This window comes from Nansenia antarctica, assembly GCF_963989245.1.
Source record: "Nansenia antarctica genome assembly, chromosome: 13".
In the NCBI taxonomy this organism is placed as follows: Eukaryota; Metazoa; Chordata; class Actinopteri; order Argentiniformes; family Microstomatidae; genus Nansenia; species Nansenia antarctica.
Genome location: NC_137683.1, coordinates 4319725 through 4340892, shown reverse-complemented (window position 1 = coordinate 4340892; position 21168 = coordinate 4319725). Strand labels below are relative to the sequence as shown.

General features: G+C 45.8%; 1 protein-coding gene across 1 annotated transcript in view; it reads left to right on the top strand.

Annotated features, from left to right (window-relative positions):
* Positions 1-2376: 2376 nt before the first annotated feature.
* Positions 2377-21168, top strand: part of anks6 (ankyrin repeat and sterile alpha motif domain containing 6) — a gene marked incomplete at its 5' end in the record, with an annotated part of 29291 nt that continues 10499 nt past the window's right edge. Inside the window, 8 exons of the mRNA XM_080543798.1 lie at positions 2377-2480; positions 2796-2990; positions 3873-4091; positions 4624-4967; positions 11080-11124; positions 11461-11665; positions 14264-14370; positions 16301-16452. Coding sequence (XP_080399924.1) covers positions 2377-2480; positions 2796-2990; positions 3873-4091; positions 4624-4967; positions 11080-11124; positions 11461-11665; positions 14264-14370; positions 16301-16452 — 1371 coding nt within the window. The remainder of the gene's footprint in view (positions 2481-2795; positions 2991-3872; positions 4092-4623; positions 4968-11079; positions 11125-11460; positions 11666-14263; positions 14371-16300; positions 16453-21168) is intronic.

Below are 21168 nucleotides of genomic sequence, written 5' to 3'. Positions count from 1 at the left end.
AGTATTACAATTTTGCCTCCTTTATCGGCTTCCTTTATTATAATGTTGTTGTTATGTTTGAGTTCCTTAATTGCCTGTCTTTCTGCTGTGGTGATGTTGTTTTTATTTGTATTGTATGTGTGTGTGAAATTACTGATGGTCCTATTGTCCTGTGTGATGAGTGCCTGTATTTTGGGATGAGTGTCCTCCAACTTGGGTTCCCATTTAGAGGGGAGGGTAAATGGAATGGGGTTGGGATTGGCTACGAAATCAAAACAATCTAAAAGTTTTAAACGGCGGTGATACTGGTGTATGTCCCTTCTGAAGTGTTCTACATGAAAAGTGGTGGGCTGTGGAATAAAAGTCAACCCTCTCTCTAAGAGTGTTGTTTGTGCTGGGGTGGGTTTGAAGGTTTTTGAGAGGTTTATTATGTTGGATGAAGTGAGGGTGTCTGTTAGAGTGGGGGGAAGGGGGTCCAGATTGTGGCTGTGTGTATTTATAAATGTAACTGTTCACACCAGTGTGTGAATATTCTATGTGCTGTGCTTGTTGTCCAGTGTATTGTCTGGGTGGGTGTTGAAATAATCTCTGTGAATTTCTAACAGAGGGGTGCAGTGTGTGGCAATGTATTTGTTAATTGTTTTGAGATTTTGTTGTTGGCTCCCAGTGAGATATGGGGAGAAACTAATGATGGGCATGTAAAGGGTGGCGTTGGGGAATGTGTTCTGGGCCTCCCTGTACATTGGTGTTATTTGTTTCAGGGAGGTCCTATAGAGGTCATGATTTATGTTATTTATTCTGACAGAAAGTATGACTGTCTGTGTGTGTGTGTGTTGGTGGGGATTTTTCAAGGACTTTACGGAAGTGATAAAAGTTGGCTCCAGGGAAACTGTCAATCTGTATGTCTGCGTGAGTGTGTGGAGGGGGATGCGTGCTACATTGGAGTCTCCTAGGATGAGTATTGGTTTCGTGGCTGTAAATGTCCAATCCAGCACCTTCTTTTGCGGACGGGCCTTATATATGGTGGGGTGATATTGTTGTTGCTGGGGCTGTGCTTTGGCTATGGTGTGGGGACTGGATGTAGAGACGTCTGGCGGATGGGAGGAGCTAGAACCGGGCAGGCTGGAGCTAGGGTTAGGGCTGGAGCTAGGGTTAGGTCTGGAGCTAGGGTTAAGTCTGGAGCTAGGGTTAGGTCTGGAGCTAGGGTTGGGGCTGGAGCAAGGGTTAAGTCTGGAGCTAGGGTTAAGTCTGGAGCTAGGACTAGGTCTGGAGCTAGGACTAGGTCTGGAGCTAGGGTTAGGACTGGAGCTAGGGTTAGGGCTGGAGCTAGGGTTAAGGCTGGAGCTAGGGTTAGGTCTGGAGCTAGGGTTAGGTCTGGAGCTAGGGTTAGGACTGGAGCTAGGGTTAGGACTGGAGCTAGGGTTAAGGCTGGAGCTAGGGTTAGGGCTGGAGCTAGGGTTAGGTCTGGAGCTAGGGTTAGGTCTGGAGCTAGGGTTAGGGCTGGAGCTAGGGTTAAGGCTGGAGCTAGGGTTAAGGCTGGAGCTAGGGTTAGGTCTGGAGCTAGGGTTAGGGCTGGAGCTAGGGTTAAGTCTGGAGCTAGGGTTAAGGCTGGAGCTAGGGTTAAGGCTGGAGCTAGGGTTAGGTCTGGAGCTAGGGTTAGGGCTGGAGCTAGGGTTAAGTCTGGAGCTAGGGTTAGGGCTGGAGCTAGGGTTAGGGCTGGAGCTAGGGTTAGGGCTGGAGCTAGGGTTAAGGCTGGAGCTAGGGTTAGGGCTGGAGCTAGGGTTAGGGCTGGAGCTAGGGTTAAGCGAATAGGATGAAAATTATCTGTCATATCCATGAACACTGTCTTGAAATACGAAAATGATCTCATATCTGGAAACACATAGTTAAGCGAATAGGACGAAAATGATACATAGCTATCCATAAATACGAAAAATATTTATCTCGAAATGCATAGTAAACGCATAGTGGGCGGCGATTTACGTGAATCTTTGTCTTCCTCGGCCACCGTAGTAAAGCGCGGTATGGTGACGTCACGATCCAAATATGGTCCTTGAAACGGCTTGAAACTACTTTAATAAAGTCTCCGGCTGTATCTGGACATCCTGGAAGGTCTGTAGAAGGTCCTGGAAGGTCTGTAGAAGGTCCTGGAAGGTCTGTAGAAGGGCCGCCGCTTCATGTTGCGCACGCGCAGATTGGGTACTGGAGAAAAGATTTCTTTCAGAGGTTGAAAATGGGACAGTTAGGAATAGGACTTCAATAGAGTTGAAATGTTATCATAATATCATACGAGGGCTGAATTTGACCATTGTCTAAAGTAGGGCTACGTCATGCTTATATAAAAAGTAGGGGTCAACTTTTAGAACAACACAATAGCAGACTAGAACAATTGGCAAAATGAATTTGGGTGTTCCAGCCAACTCGCTGCTGTTGTTCCGAGCCTGTGAGGAGGGAGACCTGGAGACCGCCAGAGGGATTCTGGAGCCGGGGAGAGAGAGAGAGTCCGGGGCCAGAGGGATCCTGGAGCCGGGGAGAGAGAGAGAGTCCGGGAGGCAGAGAGACCTGGAGACCGCCAGAGGGATCCTGGAGCCAGGGAGAGAGAGAGAGTCCGCCAGAGGGATCCTGGAGCCGGGGAGAGAGAGAGAGTCCGGGAGGCAGAGAGACCTGGAGACCGCCAGAGGGGTTCTGGAGCCGGGGAGAGAGAGAGAGTCCGGGAGGCAGAGCAGGCTGGAGCCAGGGAGAGAGAGAGAGTCCGGGAGGCAGAGCAGGCTGCGGTCAGAGGCGGGCTCGGAATGCACCGTGGTGGACATCAACAGACTGGGTTATAACCCAGGACTATCTCTGTCTCTGTCTCTGGTGCCCGTGGACTGCACAGACGAAGAGGGCAACACTGCGCTACAGTTCGCCTCTGCGAGTGGACATGAGAACCTGGTCCGGTTCCTACTGCGGAAGGGGGCTTCGGTGGACAGCCGCAACAACTATGGCTGGACCCCTCTAATGCAGGCTGCGAGGTGTCTATCTATCTATCTATCTATCTATCTATCTATCTATCTATCTATCTATCTATCTGTCTGTCTGTCTGTCTGTCTGTCTGTCTGTCTGTCTGTCTGTCTATCAGCTGTAACAACTATGGCTGGACCCCGCTCATGCAGGCTGCGAGGTGTGGGTAGTTTACACTGTATGCTGTTATATGGGTGTAAGTGTCTTTTTGTAGTGATGGAGAACAGGCAGAATTGTTTAATATACATTTAATTTAATTTGTTGTGTGTGTGTGTGTGTGTGTGTGTGTGTGTGTGTGCACTAAGCACTTTATTAGGAAGACCTGTACACCTTCTCATTCATTCAGGTGATGTCAGGGTGTGGGGAATGTTTTCTGGGCACACTTTCTAATGGCTACTTCCAGCATGATAATGCGCCATGTCACAAAGCAAAAGTCGTCTCAAACTTGTTTCATGAACAGGACAATGTTCTTCAGTGGCCTTCCCAGTCACCCGATCGGAATCCAATAGAACACATTTGGGAATTGGGATATGGCAGAATGGGAGATTTACAACCTGAAAGTGCACCTGAAAAATCAGGAATTGCATGATGCAATCATGTCATCATGGACCAGCATCTCAAAGGAATGTTTCCAACATCTTATGGAATCAGTGCCCTGAAGAATTGAGGCTGTTTTGAGAGCAAATGGATTAGTGTAGTGTTCCTAATAAAGTGTTCATTGGTTGTAGATTGCTGAAGCTAGCCCACTCATAATAATACGTCATAGGAAGAACAATAGTTGGACTTGCTGAAGCTAACCCACTAATTCCCCTGTAAACACACCAGTAATTAAGCGGAGGTCTTCGAGCCCCAAGCCACATTTGCCATCTCTGATCCACCTTGTATCCCCCCAGGTTTGGTCACCTGAGTGTTGCTCACATCCTGCTGGAGAACGGAGCAGAGATCAACGGCAGGAACAGGATGGGGGCCAGCGTGCTGACCATGGCCGCCAGGGGAGGCCACACCCACGTGGCCAAGCTCCTCCTGGAGAGCGGTGCCTTCGTGGACGACTACGACCACCTCGCCATTTCCGAGGGCGTTGCCAACGGCAACAACAATAACCGCTGCAGGTAGTGTACGCCCAGTACTCAAGTTGTAAAAGAAAATCGGGGGAGGTGGTGGATTTCATCATATGGGGACAATTTTAGCATCCCCACAGCGTCAGTGTCTTCAGTGTCAGTGACTTGGTAAAAATGTCATTGCGTGTGTGCGTGCCCCCCCTCCCCTCGCCCACAGTATTTTACTCAATATGCGCAAAACTCAATGTTGAAATAGCCCTAACCCTAACCCTAAAATGACAAAAATGGGATGGAAAAGGGGGGATGGCAGTTTTAGAAGGGGGATGATTTTGACCGTTTTTATTTCAGGGGGGATGCTCATCCCCCCTCAACTCGAGTGCTGTGTACGCCACTGACACCCAGCATAGTTGCGTAGGTTCAGCCACAGGGATAGAACAAGTTCTATGTGTTCTGAATCTATGACTGCAGCACATAGGACGAGGGCAATGAAAAGTGAGCAACGTCATCTAACCAAGGAACTATCTGAGATCATCTAAATAAGTGTGTGATGACAGTATGTAAGTATCTTACTTTCCAACCACAACAGCTTTGGTGGCGGTGTCGGCGGGGGCGAGTGCTGCGGTGGGAGGGAGTTCATGGACATCACAGCGCTCCTTGTGGCGTCCCAGCACGGACATGAAGGGGCTGTGCGTCTGCTGCTAGAGTGGGGGGCGGAGGTGAACTTCTCCCAAAAGACCACGGGGTGGGGCGCCCTGATGCTAGCCACGCTGAGCGGGAAGGTGGGCATAGCCCAGCAGCTGGTCGAGCGGGGGGCGGACCCGGACCAGGTGAACGTCCTTGCTAAGACAGCCTTCGAGCTAGCCCTGCAACTCAAACAGAGAGAGGTCAAGGCCTACTTGGACTCCATCACTACTGTGAGACCTCAGCCAGGTATTAACGTTGTATTACTACCAGTGTTCCCACGGGCCCTTGACAGTTTGTGAATTTGAGAAAAAAAATCAAGGTCTTAAAAGTTTTAGAAAATAGACATGGGTCATTGAAAGTGCTTGAATTCCCCTCTCTCTCTCTCTCTCTCTCTCTCTCTCTCTCTCTCTCTCTCTCTCTCTCTCTCTCTCTCTCTCTCTCTCTCTCTCTAAAAATCTATATACAGTTAGGTCCATATACAGTTAGGTCCGGAAGTATTTGGACAGTGACACAATTTCCATAATTCTGTCTCTGTATACCACCACAATGGATTTGAAATGAAACAATCAAGAAGTAATTGAAGTGCAGGCTTTCGGCATTAATTCAAGGGGTTGAACAAAAAATATTGTATGAAACGTTTAGGAATTGCAACGATAATGATATGCCTACCTCCTGGAGACTGTTCTTCACTTGGCTGGATTTGGGAAGGGGTTTTTCTTTACCATGTCAGGGTTTTTCCTGGCTCAAAATGAGGCGGAGGTGGTACCAGTGGTGTTTGACATTGGGGGGGACCCATGAAGCAGGGCTGTCAATTCTGGTGAATTTTTATGCACCAATTTGTGCCCTTTCTGCATCAATTTATGGTGGAAATCAAGGGCGGATATAGGATTGTAGGAGATCCGGGGTTTAGCCCAGAGGGAGAATATAATGTGTGCGCGGAGCGCGGTGGAAAAATTTGCCTTCAACCTTCAACTTACCACCACCTTAAAGCGGACAAAAGGCACTGGAGAACACATATACATTCACACCCTTTTATGAAGCAAACTAATTGTGGTGGTTCTGGGCACAGAGGGAGGTCAGCACACGTAGCTCCCCCTGCAGGCCAGAACGCGCCATTGGATAGCAGCTGACCTGTATTACAAAATAGACAGTAAACACACACACACACACACACGTCAGTCACCATCATTTATATTTGTATAGAATTACATAATGCAGTGTTTCCTCCAGGAATTTTTACATTGGCGGCGGATAGCCCTGACCGCCGCGCGCAGTGCGCGCATTTTTTTTCCCGCGTGCACGCGCATGAAACGCGCACGCTCGCTCAAAACAACGACCTAATTTCAGCCAAAACTAGAGGATGGCCAAAAAAATAAAAAATAATATACAGAATATAAACTTGTGACTGACAGTCACATACACACACACAAAGATCATCAGCTATAATATAATACGAAGTAGGCCTACATGAGCACAAAAGCGGCTAACGTTACTGATTAACTGTTTACTGTAGTGCAGAGAGATGGTAGTCGTAGGCGGCGTATCAAATGACAAAGCTAAATGTTTAATGAAGGACATGAACGATTGTCAACAACACACTCAAGCAGTAAATAGAACAGACTAAACAACTTGGGTACTACGCACTCAACTGCGGATGGAACAATACTCTCAACCTATAGTTCCGTGCGTGAATTATGTCAACCCACCACATTACAGAAGTAAAATCACAGTCAGATGGAGCATTCGGTAAACAGCTGAGTATCAGCTGAGTTAAAGAAAACAAACTCTTACCTTTGATGACACATACATGAGCCCTGTTTTCCCGTATTTCTCCCGTGTGTCTCTTATTGTCCAAATGTTCCCTGAATTTTAGCTGCATGTTTTTCCAGCATGTAATTCCGTTGTCAATTAAAAAATTGTCTCCCCTTCTTTTCCCCTTGACAATACTGTGTCGTTGCTAAAGTGACGGCACATAAGAATCGTTTTTTTATACGATTTATACGTTTTTTTAACCCACAGATTACATGAGAGAAGCTATCTGTCATTATTTCAACCACTGTCCAAGTGGGGACGTTACAATACTTTCGTTTTAGAACGAAACGTTAGCCGCTAGCAGCGTTTTTAGCAGTCACCATTCTTGAGCAAAACATGATACAAACAAACATTCAAATACTCGTGTCGTCTTGATTTTTTTTCCGATTTCAATGTTTGACGCATCATTTGAAAGCTTACCATCTGTAGTTTCAGACTATGTAAACAAACGAAAAATTACGTAAGCAAATGGTTATTATTTATCTGGTATAGATACCACTTCTGCGCCGAATGTACCGCCCGCGGCACAAATCCGCACCCGACATTGTAATTACCGTAATTTCTAAACGGTTTGTGCTATCGAAAAAAATCCAACTTTCCCTGAAAGCTGAGATGTTGCACTTCAACCAACATATAGGGTATTACGGTAAAATGTGACGTGAGGACATTCCCAGAGTCAGTTTACTCATAGTGATTGGCGGAGCGTTCAGGGACACATGCTTTTTATCTGTTCTCTGGTCATAATAACTCGCTGCCTTTCTGCGCAGCCTGAATCAAAGTGGACTGTCTGAATCATTTGGTGGCGGAGGAAATTCATTCGTGGCGGCCCGCCACCAATAAATGCATATAGAGGAAACACTGTGATGGGCTGAGGCTAGTTATGTTACAGTATGTATATCAGGGCAGACACTGTGCTCACCACTTATATTGTATTTAGAGTCTTGTCCTGTGTTATATGACGATATATTACATGTATTGTTGGCCTGTGTATGTATAGTACTGTGAAATCAAATTCCCCCTGGGACATTAAACAAACTTAGTTAGTTAGCGTTACATCTTAGGATAGATTTGAGTCATGTTCTGTATACATACATACTACCATAAGGGCATACTTAATGTGGTTACTCCATGTTTACTAGCTGTAACATTAACGTTACATCATTCTTTTTCACTTGTTACTCAGTCAACAAGAGTGCAGATATCAAAGACTATCAGCCTGTTATTCACTTTATTTGTATAAGTATTATCCTTTGTTTGATTTCTTATCATGTACCGTAACAGTACCTTGCTATGTTTCATTTTCATTATAACATAACGTTATGTTATGATACCCAGCTAGCATTAGCAAACCGGAAAAGTAGTGTCAGTGAGTCAGTCACCTTTCTAATAAGATTCACAAACCTGAAACATCATCTATGTCATCACTGCTGGTGATGTCATTGTTGTCAGCTGCTGATACTGCTGCTGCAACAGTTCTTGGCGCTTGTTTTGTTGAAAAAAACTTTCGGATATCCATCCTTACAATTTTGCAAGTCAGGCACTGATTGAGATCACTTCTTCTTCAGGGCAGGGCAGGCTACGCAGTACACAGGCTAATGTCGCGCAGCTGCTGCCTCTCTGTTGGACTCCGGTACTGCACGTTACTCACGAGAGCTTTATTTTTATTTTTTTATTTTTTTGAAAGTAAAACATTCGGGGCTTTTCAGAAAACATCCGGGGCTTGAGCCCAAGTAGCCACCCCTTAGCCCCGCCCCTGGTGGAAATGTCATTATTTATGTAAAGGAAAACACAATATTCAGGCACCAGATGACCAATCAAAATATAATGCAATATAAGGCTCTCAGGCATTCTGTACATTCAAATATGTATTCTCCGGCTTGAGCAGTCAACATCAACTATCAGCTATTTCGCTAGCAAAAACGAAAGCTAACTTATTTGCGAAACATCGCCCCCGCCACCACGTCTGTGCAATGCCGCAATTGCAGTCAGAAATGACAGAAATCCACCGAGTGCAACGCTTGTAGAAAATACGACCGTCAGAGTTTTGTAGAGAGCTGGAGGCGGCTAGAAATATGACGGAGGCGGCCGCCTCATAATTCTCTATGCAGGAAAAACCCTGCATGTAAAGGATCCTGTGATCATCCACCACTCAACTTAACAGAATGTACCAAACAGTTAATTTGGCCACCATTAATGTTCCCGCTACCTCTCTGATGGATTTCTTTGTTGTTTTTGCAGCCTAGGGATGGCCTGTTTCACTTGCATTGAGAGCTCCGTTGACTGCATGTTGTGTGTATACAGCAACAGCTTCCAAATGCAAATGCCACACTTGGAATCCACTCAGACCTTTTACCTGTTTAATTGATAGACATAATGAAGGAATAGCCCACACTGGCCCATGAAACAGCTTTTGAATCAATTGTCCAATTACTTTTGGTCCCTTGAAAAAGAGGGAGCTACATATTAAAGAGCTGTAATTCCTAAACCCTTCCTTCAATTTGGATGTGAATACCCTTACAGTGTTTCCTCCAGGAATTTTTACAATGGTGGCGGGTAGTGCTGACCGCTCGCGATTTTTCCGCGTGCACGCGCATGAAACGCGCACGCGCGCTCAAAACAACGACGTAATTTCAGCCAGCCAAAACTCGAGGATGGCCCAAAAAAATAAAATGTTTTCCTGTACTTCTCCCGTGTGTCTCTTATTGTCTGTGTCTGCATGTTTTTCCAGCATGTAATTCCGTTGTCAATAAAAACAAAAACACTGATCTGACGTTTTTTTCCACAACGTTATTACTTGTCACTTTAAGCCCAGGAGGGAGTTAGCGATTAGCGATGTTTAGCTTAGCTTAGTTTAACAGAAGTATCTTCACTTTTAACATGACTTCCCGTGGTCGTAGAGGGCTGGTCGACGGCTTAAAATGACCGTGTAGACCTGTAGACCTTATCCAGCTATAGTCTTGTGTTTCTACCCCGGGCATAGCCGGTGTTATTCACGGACAAACACTCCTGTTAGAGTGGTTCTAGTACACTGGACATAGGTAACACATAGAGAGGCTTCTCCTCTCTCTCTCCATCCTACACTACACTACACTACGCATCTTATACTACACTACACTACGCTAGCTCGCGGTGTTCGGGTGACAGCCAGGGCGCGTTCGTAAATACGCTCTGGAAATCTGATCAGCACTCACGGAATGCCTCTTGTCCAATCAAATGACTTGGTCCCTTTATGACGTTGAACCCAGTGTGCGCTCCGGGGCTCTCAGAGCGAATTTACGAACGCAGCCTCAAGTTCAATACTCGCGACACACACGGACTGGTCCAGTTTCAGCGCTTGTGGGTGTGTCTAGCGCTGTAAAGGTCTGAAAAGCGGCCTAAATCTTTTTTTTTTTTTTGCGTTGAGAAATCTGAATGGTGGCGGAGGAAATTCCATCGTGGCGGTCCGCCACGATGAAATGCATGTAGAGGAAACACTGCCCTTACCCTAAAGCTGAGAGTCTGCACTTTAAGCCCATATTCATTATATAACTGTAACTTGAAGATGTTTTGGTAAACAGCTAAAATAACAGAAATTCTGTCTGTGTCCAAATACAGTTACCGTAGGTCCATATACAGTATTTGGACACAGACAGAATTTGTGTTATTTTAACTGTTTACCAAAACATCTGATACTTATTAGTTAGTTCTCGTCCTGGTGGGTGTACATGTTTTCTAAGCCACAGCTGGGTTCAAAGTCTCTTTGTTGCTCTGCAATTGACACTCAGGTGAAACAGGTATTGTTACCCCTGGCTTCCTCCCTCTTCTCTCTTTGATGTGTTTCTATTGTTTGTACAAGAAGCACAGGAGAGAACTGTGGTTTGAAACTTGGCCCTCCGTCAAGTGTAATCTCAGATTTTCTTGAACTGTTGTTATTATAGCAGCAGGAATGCGATGCCATCTTAAAAGGAAAGCTCAGGATGCCATCTTAAAAGGAGAGAGAGAGAGAGAGAGAGAGAAGCTCGCCCAACAGTTTGTCAGATACTTTCACAACTCAAAAATGGTCTGAAGTTGTGTCCACCTTCCGCACCAACCTGTGGTGTCGATCTGTCCTGCTGCAACGCCTCTGTCCTGCTTCATCTGTCCTGCTGCAACGCCAAGTGAATGGCGCACGAAGCTCCATACTAGTGGTGGCTGTGTCTCAGGAGGTAGAGCCGCCATCTAATGATCGCAAGGTTGGCAGATCAGCGGTTCGAGCCCTGGCTAGCGGCAAGCTACCATGCAAGGCACCGGCCCGCTCACTGGGAGCAATTTTGGGGTTCAGTGTCTTGCCCAAGGACACTTCGACATGTGGCCAGCCGGGGCTCGAACCGCTGATCTGCCAACCTTGTGATCATTAGGCGGCACTCTACCTCCTGAGACACAGCCTCTACCTCCTGAGACACAGCCTCTACCTCCTGAGACACAGCCGCCCCCTAGTCAGATAGGTCGCTCCCTCCACAGGAAGTGTTCTCATCCAGTTCTTCTTGTGTACTGTACACTCACTTGATGTTATTTCAACCCTTCACAGATGATGAGAAAAGAAGACCAGATGTCTTCAGTGCCCTGAAGTTAGGTAAGTTTACCTGTCTCTGACCGAACATACATTATTATCAACATACATGATCTTTGGTGTTGTGTGCCTTGAAGGGACATACTCTATAGACTCTATTCTCTAGAGAAAAAACTGTTGTTGTTGATGTACAGTATTGTAATCTTAACAAAACTACAGATTGACTTGCATTCTTTCTCAATGATTCCAGTACAGAATCTACCATGGGATGTGCAGTTGTCATGGTTGCTCCATGCTGTCTGGCTGATGCACATTCTGAAGGTGTGTGTGTGTGTGTGTGTGTGTGTTTGTGTCCGTGTGTGTGTCCGTGTGTGTGTGCGTGTCCGTGTGTCCGTCCAGGTAACTCTCAGCTAGTGAAGGAGATCCTGGAGGAGGATCCTGTCCAGGTGAACATGGCCAATCAGGACGGAGCGTCTCCTCTGATGATTGCGGCTGTGAGTGGACAGCTGGAGGTGGTGCAGTTATTGGTGGAGAAGAGTGCTGATGTAGACAAACAAGATGGAGTCCATGGCTGGACCGCTCTCATGCAGGCCACATACCATGGGTAAACGCTGTATGATGGGTGTTCTGGCTACGCCTATGCTGTCTTTTGGGGGGTTTTCATTTATGTAATAACCACATTAATGACTTTGTATCTGGCTGTCTGTCTAAATGGGTTGGCACTCAAATGGGGACTTTCGCTCCCACACCTTCACAAAACCCACAGTGACTGTAACAGTCAACATAGACACATGGACTGTAACAGTCAACACAGACACATGGACTGAAACAGTCAACACAGACACATGGGCTGTAACAGTCAACACAGGACACATGGACTGAAACAGTCAACACAGACACATGGGCTGTAACAGTCAACACAGGACATATGTACTGAAACAGTCAACACAGGACACATGGACTGAAACAGTCAACACAGGACACATGGGCTGTAACAGTCAACACAGGACACATGGACTGAAACAGTCAACACAGGACACATGTACTGAAACAGTCAACACAGGACACATGGGCTGAAACAGTCAACACAGGACACATGGACTGAAACAGTCAACACAGGACACATGGACTGTAACAGTCAACACAGGACACATGTACTGAAACAGTCAACACAGGACACATGGACTGAAACAGTCAACACAGGACACATGGACTGTAACAGTCAACACAGGACACATGGACTGAAACAGTCAACACAGGACATATGGACTGAAACAGTCAACACAGGACACATGGACTGAAACAGTCAACACAGGACACATGGACTGAAACAGTCAACACAGGACACATGGACTGTAACAGTCAACACAGGACATATGGACTGAAACAGTCAACACAGGACACATGGACTGAAACAGTCAACACAGGACACATGGACTGAAACAGTCAACACAGACACATGTACTGAAACAGTCAACACAGACACATGGGCTGAAACAGTCAACACAGGACACATGGGCTGAAACAGTCAACACAGACACATGGACTGAAACAGTCAACACAGACACATGGGCTGAAACAGTCAACACAGACACATGTACTGAAACAGTCAACACAGACACATGGGCTGAAACAGTCAACACAGGACACATGGGCTGAAACAGTCAACACAGACACATGGACTGAAACAGTCAACACAGACACATGGACTGAAACAGTCAACACAGACACATGGACTGAAACAGTCAACACAGACACATGGGCTGAAACAGTCAACACAGACACATGGACTGAAACAGTCAACACAGACACATGGGCTGAAACAGTCAACACAGGACACATGGACTGAAACAGTCAACACAGGACACATGGGCTGAAACAGTCAACACAGACACATGGGCTGAAACAGTCAACACAGACACATGGGCTGTAACAGTCAACACAGGACACATGGGCTGAAACAGTCAACACAGGACACATGGACTGAAACAGTCAACACAGACACATGGGCTGAAACAGTCAACACAGGACACATGGACTGAAACAGTCAACACAGGACACATGTACTGAAACAGTCAACACAGACACATGGGCTGTAACAGTCAACACAGGACACATGGGCTGAAACAGTCAACACAGGACATATGGACTGAAACAGTCAACACAGGACACATGGACTGAAACAGTCAACACAGGACACATGGACTGAAACAGTCAACACAGGACACATGGGCTGAAACAGTCAACACAGGACATATGGACTGAAACAGTCAACACAGGACACATGGACTGAAACAGTCAACACAGGACACATGGACTGAAACAGTCAACACAGGACATATGGACTGAAACAGTCAACACAGGACATATGGACTGAAACAGTCAACACAGGACATATGGGCTGAAACAGTCAACACAGGACACATGGACTGAAACAGTCAACACAGGACACATGGGCTGAAACAGTCAACACAGGACACATGGACTGAAACAGTCAACACAGACACATGTACTGAAACAGTCAACACAGGACATATGGACTGAAACAGTCAACACAGACACATGTACTGAAACAGTCAACACAGGACACATGGACTGAAACAGTCAACACAGACACATGGACTGAAACAGTCAACACAGGACATATGGACTGAAACAGTCAACACAGGACATATGGACTGAAACAGTCAACACAGACACATGGACTGAAACAGTCAACACAGACACATGTACTGAAACAGTCAACACAGGACATATGGACTGAAACAGTCAACACAGACACATGGACTGAAACAGTCAACACAGACACATGTACTGAAACAGTCAACACAGGACACATGGACTGAAACAGTCAACACAGACACATGGGCTGAAACAGTCAACACAGGACACATGGACTGAAACAGTCAACACAGACGCATGGGCTGAAACAGTCAACACAGGACACATGGGCTGTAACAGTCAACACAGGACACATGGGCTGAAACAGTCAACACAGGACATATGGACTGAAACAGTCAACACAGGACATATGGACTGAAACAGTCAACACAGACACATGGGCTGAAACAGTCAACACAGGACACATGGGCTGAAACAGTCAACACAGACACATGGGCTGTAACAGTCAACACAGGACATATGGACTGAAACAGTCAACACAGACGTGGACTGTGCTAAGTGAAGTAAGTTTCTCTTACAGGAATAAAGACGTAGTGAAGTATCTGCTGAACCAGGGGGCAGACGTCAACCTGCGAGCGAAGAACGGATACACAGCCTTCGACCTCGTCATGCTGCTGAACGACCCAGGTAACACCCACATTCAGAGAGGAAGCAAAACATCTTCATTGAAAATAATAAACATCAGTTTTCAATTCATGATTATCCTATTTAACATGGAGCTGACCCAAACCTTGATGGTCACCATCGCTCAGACAAGTGACGAGATGTGTCTTCATTCATGTAATAATAATAATAATAATAATAATAATAATAATAATAATAATACAATAGACTTATATAGCGCTTTTCTAGACACTCAAAACGCTTTACAAACTGAAAAGATCGAGTAGTAATAATGAAAAGAAACAACAAATAAATAGAGAAAGAAAGTATAGGGGCCAAATTAAGGTAGTGCTGGGGACACATGGGAAGGGGAGGGGGAGAGGGTTAACTGGTGAAGGCGAGCTTGAAGAGGTGGGTTTTGAGGGCCTGTTTAAATGTTGGGAGGGTGTTGGCCTGTCTGATGTGGTTGGGGAGGGTGTTCCAGAGGGACGGGGCTGCGGCTGAAAAGGCCCCATCACCCCAGGTCCTATATAGCAGCCGACTCCTGGCTCCTAACCATACGTGTGCTTCTCGATCTGTCTGCAGCCTTTGAACCATCTCACATAACATCCTCCTAGATAGATTAGCTTCCATTGGAATCACTGGCACCCCCCACGACTGGTTTACATCATACCTCTCTGGCCGCACTCAGTTTGTCCAGCTCAAAAATCTAAAATCACAGCTCACTCCCGTCACCACCGGTGTTCCCCAGGGATCTGTTCTGGGCCCCCTCCTATTCATAATCTACCTCCTACCCCTTGGCAATATCTTCAGGAAATGTGGACTTCAGTTTCATTGCTACGCAGATGACACCCAGCTCTACCTCTCCACTAAGCCAAATTCCACCCTCCCACCCACTGCCCTCTCCGACTGTTTGCTGGTAATTAAATCCTGGTTCTCAATCAACTTCCTAAAACTAAACAGTGATAAAACAGAGGTTCTCTTCGTTGGCACTAAATCCACCTTGGCTAAACCTCACAGCTTCTCACTTACCATTGACAACTCCAGTCTTCCCTTCCCCTCAGGTTAAGAGTCTGGGTGTCATCCTGGACAGCACATTATCCTTCCAATCTCACATCAACAATGTCACTCTGTCTGCATATTTCCACCTACGCAACATTAATCGTCTCCGTCCATCACTTACACCCTCCAGCATCGCCATTCTTGTCCATGCCCTGGTCACATCCCGTTTAGACTATTGTAATGCCATCCTCTTTGGTCTCCCACACAAATGTCTCCATAAACTCCAACTGGTCCAGAACTCAGCTGCACACTCATTACTAGAACTCCCTCCATTCACTCCAGTTCTCCAACAACTTCATTGGCTCCCCATCAAATTCCGTATTCACAAGATTCTCCTTCTCACCTTTAAGGCTCTCCATAACCTAGCACCCTCATACCTCTCTGAACTCCTTCTTACTCACACTCCCTCCCGTAGTCTCAGATCCTCCTTTGCCAACCAACTTGTCATCCCTTCTGCCCGCCTGACTACTATGGGATCTAGAGCCTTCAGCCGTTCTGCTCTCCGCCTCTGGAACTCTCTGCCACCTAACATTCTGGAACTCTCTGCCACCTAACATACGCAATATTGACACTCTCACCACTTTCAAATCCAGTCTTAAAACACACCTTTTCACAATGGCTTACTTGGTTTGATCTCCTGTATTTTGTTTGTTGTTATATCTGATTTAGCTGTTTTTATCTCATTTTGCTTTGTTGATTTTAATGTTTTGATATGTGGTTTTAAACTGTCTTGTAAGGTGTCCTTGAGAGCCTTGAAAGGCGCCCATAAATAAAATGTATTATTATTATTATTATTATTATTATTATTATTATTATTATTATTATTATTATATATGTATACATATTCTATTGTCCTACTATACATGTAGTCTATGTCTTCATGTTCCCTCAGATACAGAGCTGGTGAGGCTGCTGGCGTCTGTCTGCATGCAGGTGGACAAAGAGAAGGGGAAACACCGCGGTAGACCCCCCCTCACACGCTCCAAGAGCAGACAGTCCCTCAACAACGTCCCTGTGCCACCAGATGACAAGGGAGGGCTAAAGGTGAGGTGTGACCGGTGTGTAAAGGTGAGGTGTGTAAAGGTGAGGTGTAAAGGTGAGGTGTAAAGGTGAGGTGTGTAAAGGTGAGGGGTGTAAAGGTGAGGTGTGTAAAGTAGGGCTGCAACGATTAGTCGACATAATCGGCGACGTCGATCATAAAAACTTGTCGACGTGGAATTTTAATGTCAACGCATCGTATAAAAAATTTAAAAACGGGGAAAAACCCCCCCAAAAAACCGAAAAAAATAAATAAAAATAAAATACGGGAGCCATGCAAGAATCAGCTGGGTAAGTTTTAGCTAACGTTGTTAGCCAACTGGCTAACGTTATATTGTTAGGGTCGTAATGTTTATGTTAGCTTTACTGTTACATGTTGGAAAACAACGTCTCATGGACAGGGCTGTACATGCTATGAGCGTTTGTGCTATTAATTTATTTGCCCTGTGGCACGCGTGTGACAGACAGAGGCGCTTGTATGTAACGTTACGTAGCAGGGGTTTTCCATGTTGAAGCCAGGAGAACGCGAGATGAAATGAAGTGAGGGGTGGTCGCTATTAAAATACCAGGTAGTCATGGTGGATGATCATGAATGATGCTTGATAAGTGAATGCTATTTCAATTATGTTGAGTCCACCAGCGAGCTGTCTGTAAGATAAACAGCGCCAAGCGTAGCCTACTAACGTGAGCTGTCTGTAGTCTAGCCAGCAATGCTAGCTAGCCAATCAACTAGCTCTGTGAGCAGCTGTAGCTTGGCGTAACGTTAGGTTAGATAGCTAGTTAAGCCGGATTTATGCTTCTGCGTCGCCATTTACGCGCAGCGAAAAGCCACACGACTAATCGCGACTAACCGAAAAAATAATCGTCAGATTAGTCGACTACCAAAATAATCGTTAGTTGCAGCCCTAGTGTAAAGGTGAGGTGTGTAAAGGTGAGGGGTGTAAAGGTGAGGGGTGTAAAGGTGAGGGGTGTAAAGGTGAGGTGTAAAGGTGAGGTGTGTAAAGGTGAGGTGTGTAAAGGTGAGGTGTGTAAAGTAGGGCTGCAACTAACGATTATTTTGATATTAATCGATTAATCGGATACAAAAAAGCGGGGGGAAAAGATTAAAAGAATAATAATTTGGATTTATTTTATTTTTATTAAAAAAGATTTCTTTTGCAAATGTTATTTTATGTTTTCTAAATCAGCCAGGCCTATACATATACATGTGCAAAATGAATAAGTATTAATAAAAAATAAAAAATAATATAAATAAAAAAGGCGTTGCTACATCAAATAGGTTTAACAACAGGCCATGGACTATGGCGGTAGATTGTTTCAATAAAGTAGTTGAACTCTAGCTCAATACATGCATTGTTTTAGGTAATAACTTTGCTTAATGTAAAGGTCAGTAACCCAAAGTGCAATATAGGCTACAGACAAGACACTAATGTTTTTATATAACAGATATGCTCCAAAACAATGCAATGTGTCCTCTCACTCCATACAATAGGCTAGGCGACAGTCAGTGCCTCACTCTAACTCACGGGTAGCTTGGTAGGCTACCACTAGCTAGCCTTTAGCTTAGCACCTCTGCTCTACCACTGACGTTAGCCAGCTAGCTAAATACACTTGTGTTACGCTTGCCTGGCTCAGGACAAGGTGACAAAAAGGGAGACGACACATGGAGAACAATAATAGGAGATTTATTAAAGAATAATATGTTAAATGGAAATAATGATAAAGTAAATAGTAACAACAAACAAAAAGGCTGCTGGTCGACAAGGAAGAGAGCGAGTCCATCAAGTTGACCCCCTCTTAAAGTTCCTGGGACAATCAGGATGATCACCTTCACCTGTGCCCATCAGGAACCAAGAGAGAGGGTCAACAAGACAACAGATGATTGGCGCCCACTGGTGGTACCAGTGTGGATCGTCACATCCCCCCCCTTAAAACAGAGGCCTACTAAAAAGGTCTCTGCTAATTTGTTTCCCAGATTACAAATAATACAAATAATAACAAGAGTCTATGGCAACAAAAAAACGGTGATCTCTGCCACACACAGCCTAAACGTCAAATCCCAACCTCCCCTACAACCTGCCCACCCTCCAGCAATTCCTGGTACCTGGAAAAGCTCTATTTAAGGAGGGAGGAGCAAGAGAAAGAGAGATTAAGGACAAGAATTTTAGACCGGCAGCATTGATTCACCTGGTAAGGCGCTGGCTCGGACTCTGCAAAGTATGCAAAAAGGTCAGGGGGTTATGATCTGAACAAACAACCACTGGATGAGACCCCCCCCTTCCCACATAAACATCAAAGTGCTGCAGAGCCCAAACCAGTGCCAAACAGAAACCAAACAGTTCTCAAACAATAACACATAACTCAGCCAATGTCTCATGGTCTTAAGCCGAGGACGCAAAACACCGTCTCCAGGCCCACTCACATCCTCCTCCCCCCCTGCTGCCACCACAGGAGTGGACGGAGATGGAGACACCCCATGCACTGTGGTCTGTGTAGACCCTCTACGGCTAGGGGCATCGATCAAATAATTCTGTCTGGACACCTGTCGTACAACAGAGTAGGGACCAGTAAATTTTGCCTGGAAAACTGGGTCACTCACAGAACAATCATTATGAGGAAGCCATTGACGAACCAACACATCCTCCCAGAGAAAACAACCACTTTCAGAGCTCTCCAGCTCATTCTTAGGCTGAATCCCACTGAGCAGTAGCTTCAGCTCAGGATCCTCCTGTTGGGCTAAAATCAACTCACTCCGAGACAAAGGCGGCGGCAGGTCAGGAAACTGAAAAACAGAATTGTCAGGAGTGAACTTATCAGACTCTTTACCATCATCAATTTTAGGGTCCATGCAACTCATAGCACGAGTCATGGCGCAGGCAGTAAAAACCTCAGGAAACTCCTTCACACTTAGGTCGGGTCCTGTTGGTCGTGTAAACCCAGAACTAACTACCAGAGGTGGGGGCACATCACTCCACACTCTTCCTCCAGCCAGGTTATTTCCTAAAATGACTGCCACACCCACCACAGGCAGAGAGGGTCGAACACCAATGGTCACTACCCCCTGGACCAGATCAGAGCAAAGCTCAATTTCATGCAAGGGGACAGACAAAGTCTGCATCCCCATCCCTCTAATCAAAACGCTGGTCCCCACACTTGACTCCTGAGAGAATGTTAAAACCGATTCCAATATAAACGATTCTGAAGCCCCTGTATCACGAAGTATCTGGACAGGCACTTTCTGTGGGCTTCCCACCAGAGAAACGAAACCTGTAGTAATAAACGGGCCAAAATCAGGATCCTCCTCGCTAATCTGTATGGAGGCAGAGCCCTGTAATGCCCCCGTCAACTCAGTAGCCGCAGGTGGGCTGGATACTGAGGATGCCATCACCCCTGGTTTAAAGGGAGACCCCTCGGCAACCCCAGACACTCTTACTCCTGCCCCACAAGCATGCACTGCAAGAGCCAACGGTCTAACAGAGCCCCCCTTCCCACTGTAGGTTTTCTTTCCTTTTAGGACAGGACACTCCTGTTTCCAGTGACCCTTCTCAAGGCAATAATTGCATGTCGAGTTAGGATCTACTCTACTCTGACTGCCATGCTCCGACTTTGAAAAGGGGACAGAATAACCAGGACCTTCGTTAGGGAATTGTGTACGATTTACCAATAGGTCAGTCACGGTCGGATTTTGTCTACGGCTCCCCTCGCTACGAAAACGATGTTCACCAAACTGACTCTTATTAGTCAGTACAAATTCATCTGCCAACACCGCGGCTTGACCTGCTGTTTTCACCTTGTGTTCGTTAACGTAAGTGGCAATGCGATCAGGGACAATGGTTTTAAACTGTTCCAGAATAATCAAATTTGACAGATCCTCCAGAGTATTCACCTCTACCGCCACGCACCAACGATTGAAATGGCTGGTTAGTTCTCTTACAACCTCAACATGAGTTTGTTTGTCATGTTTCTTCCATTGTCTAAACCGCTGTCTGTAAGCTTCAGGAACAAGTTCATATGCCCTAAGGATAGCGGCCTTAACTGTATCATAATCTTTCCTCTCTCTACCATTAAGAGCAATATAAGCTTCCTGAGCTCGGCCAATAAGCACACTCTGTAGTAATGCGGTGCGGTCTGAAGTAGACCAGTCCCTATCGTCGGCAACACTCTCAAACAGTGAAAAGAATATATCAGGATCTTTTTCATTAAACTTTGGCAACAGTCTAACCATGACAGACATATTATCCCTCTTTGAATTACTCGAATCGCCACCTCCACCGTCAGATAACTTTCCCTCAGCAATCAACCTAAGGCGCTCCCGTTCAAGAGCCAATTTATCCAACTCCAATTCCCTGTCCCTCGCACGCTCTTGTGCCTGAAACTCACGCTCTCGCGTCTGCTCTCGCGTCTGAAATTCACGCTCTTGCATCTGAAATTCACGCTCTCGCGTCTGTGATTCCATCTGTAATGCTAACAATTCCTTCTGTTGATCAAATGTTAACTCAGTGGACCCAGATGCAACCCCAACGGATATTTTAGGGACAGACAATTTACCCTTTAGTATGCCCCTATTAATTAACGTAGTCTGTAAAGCCTCCACTACGTCCTGTTTCTTTGCTCGGCCTTTCACCACCTCAAGCTTAACCTCATAATGTTCCACAACCTTCCACAGTTGTTCCTTCGTTAACTGTAACAATCCATCGACCGACGGAGCTGCCACAAACTCCT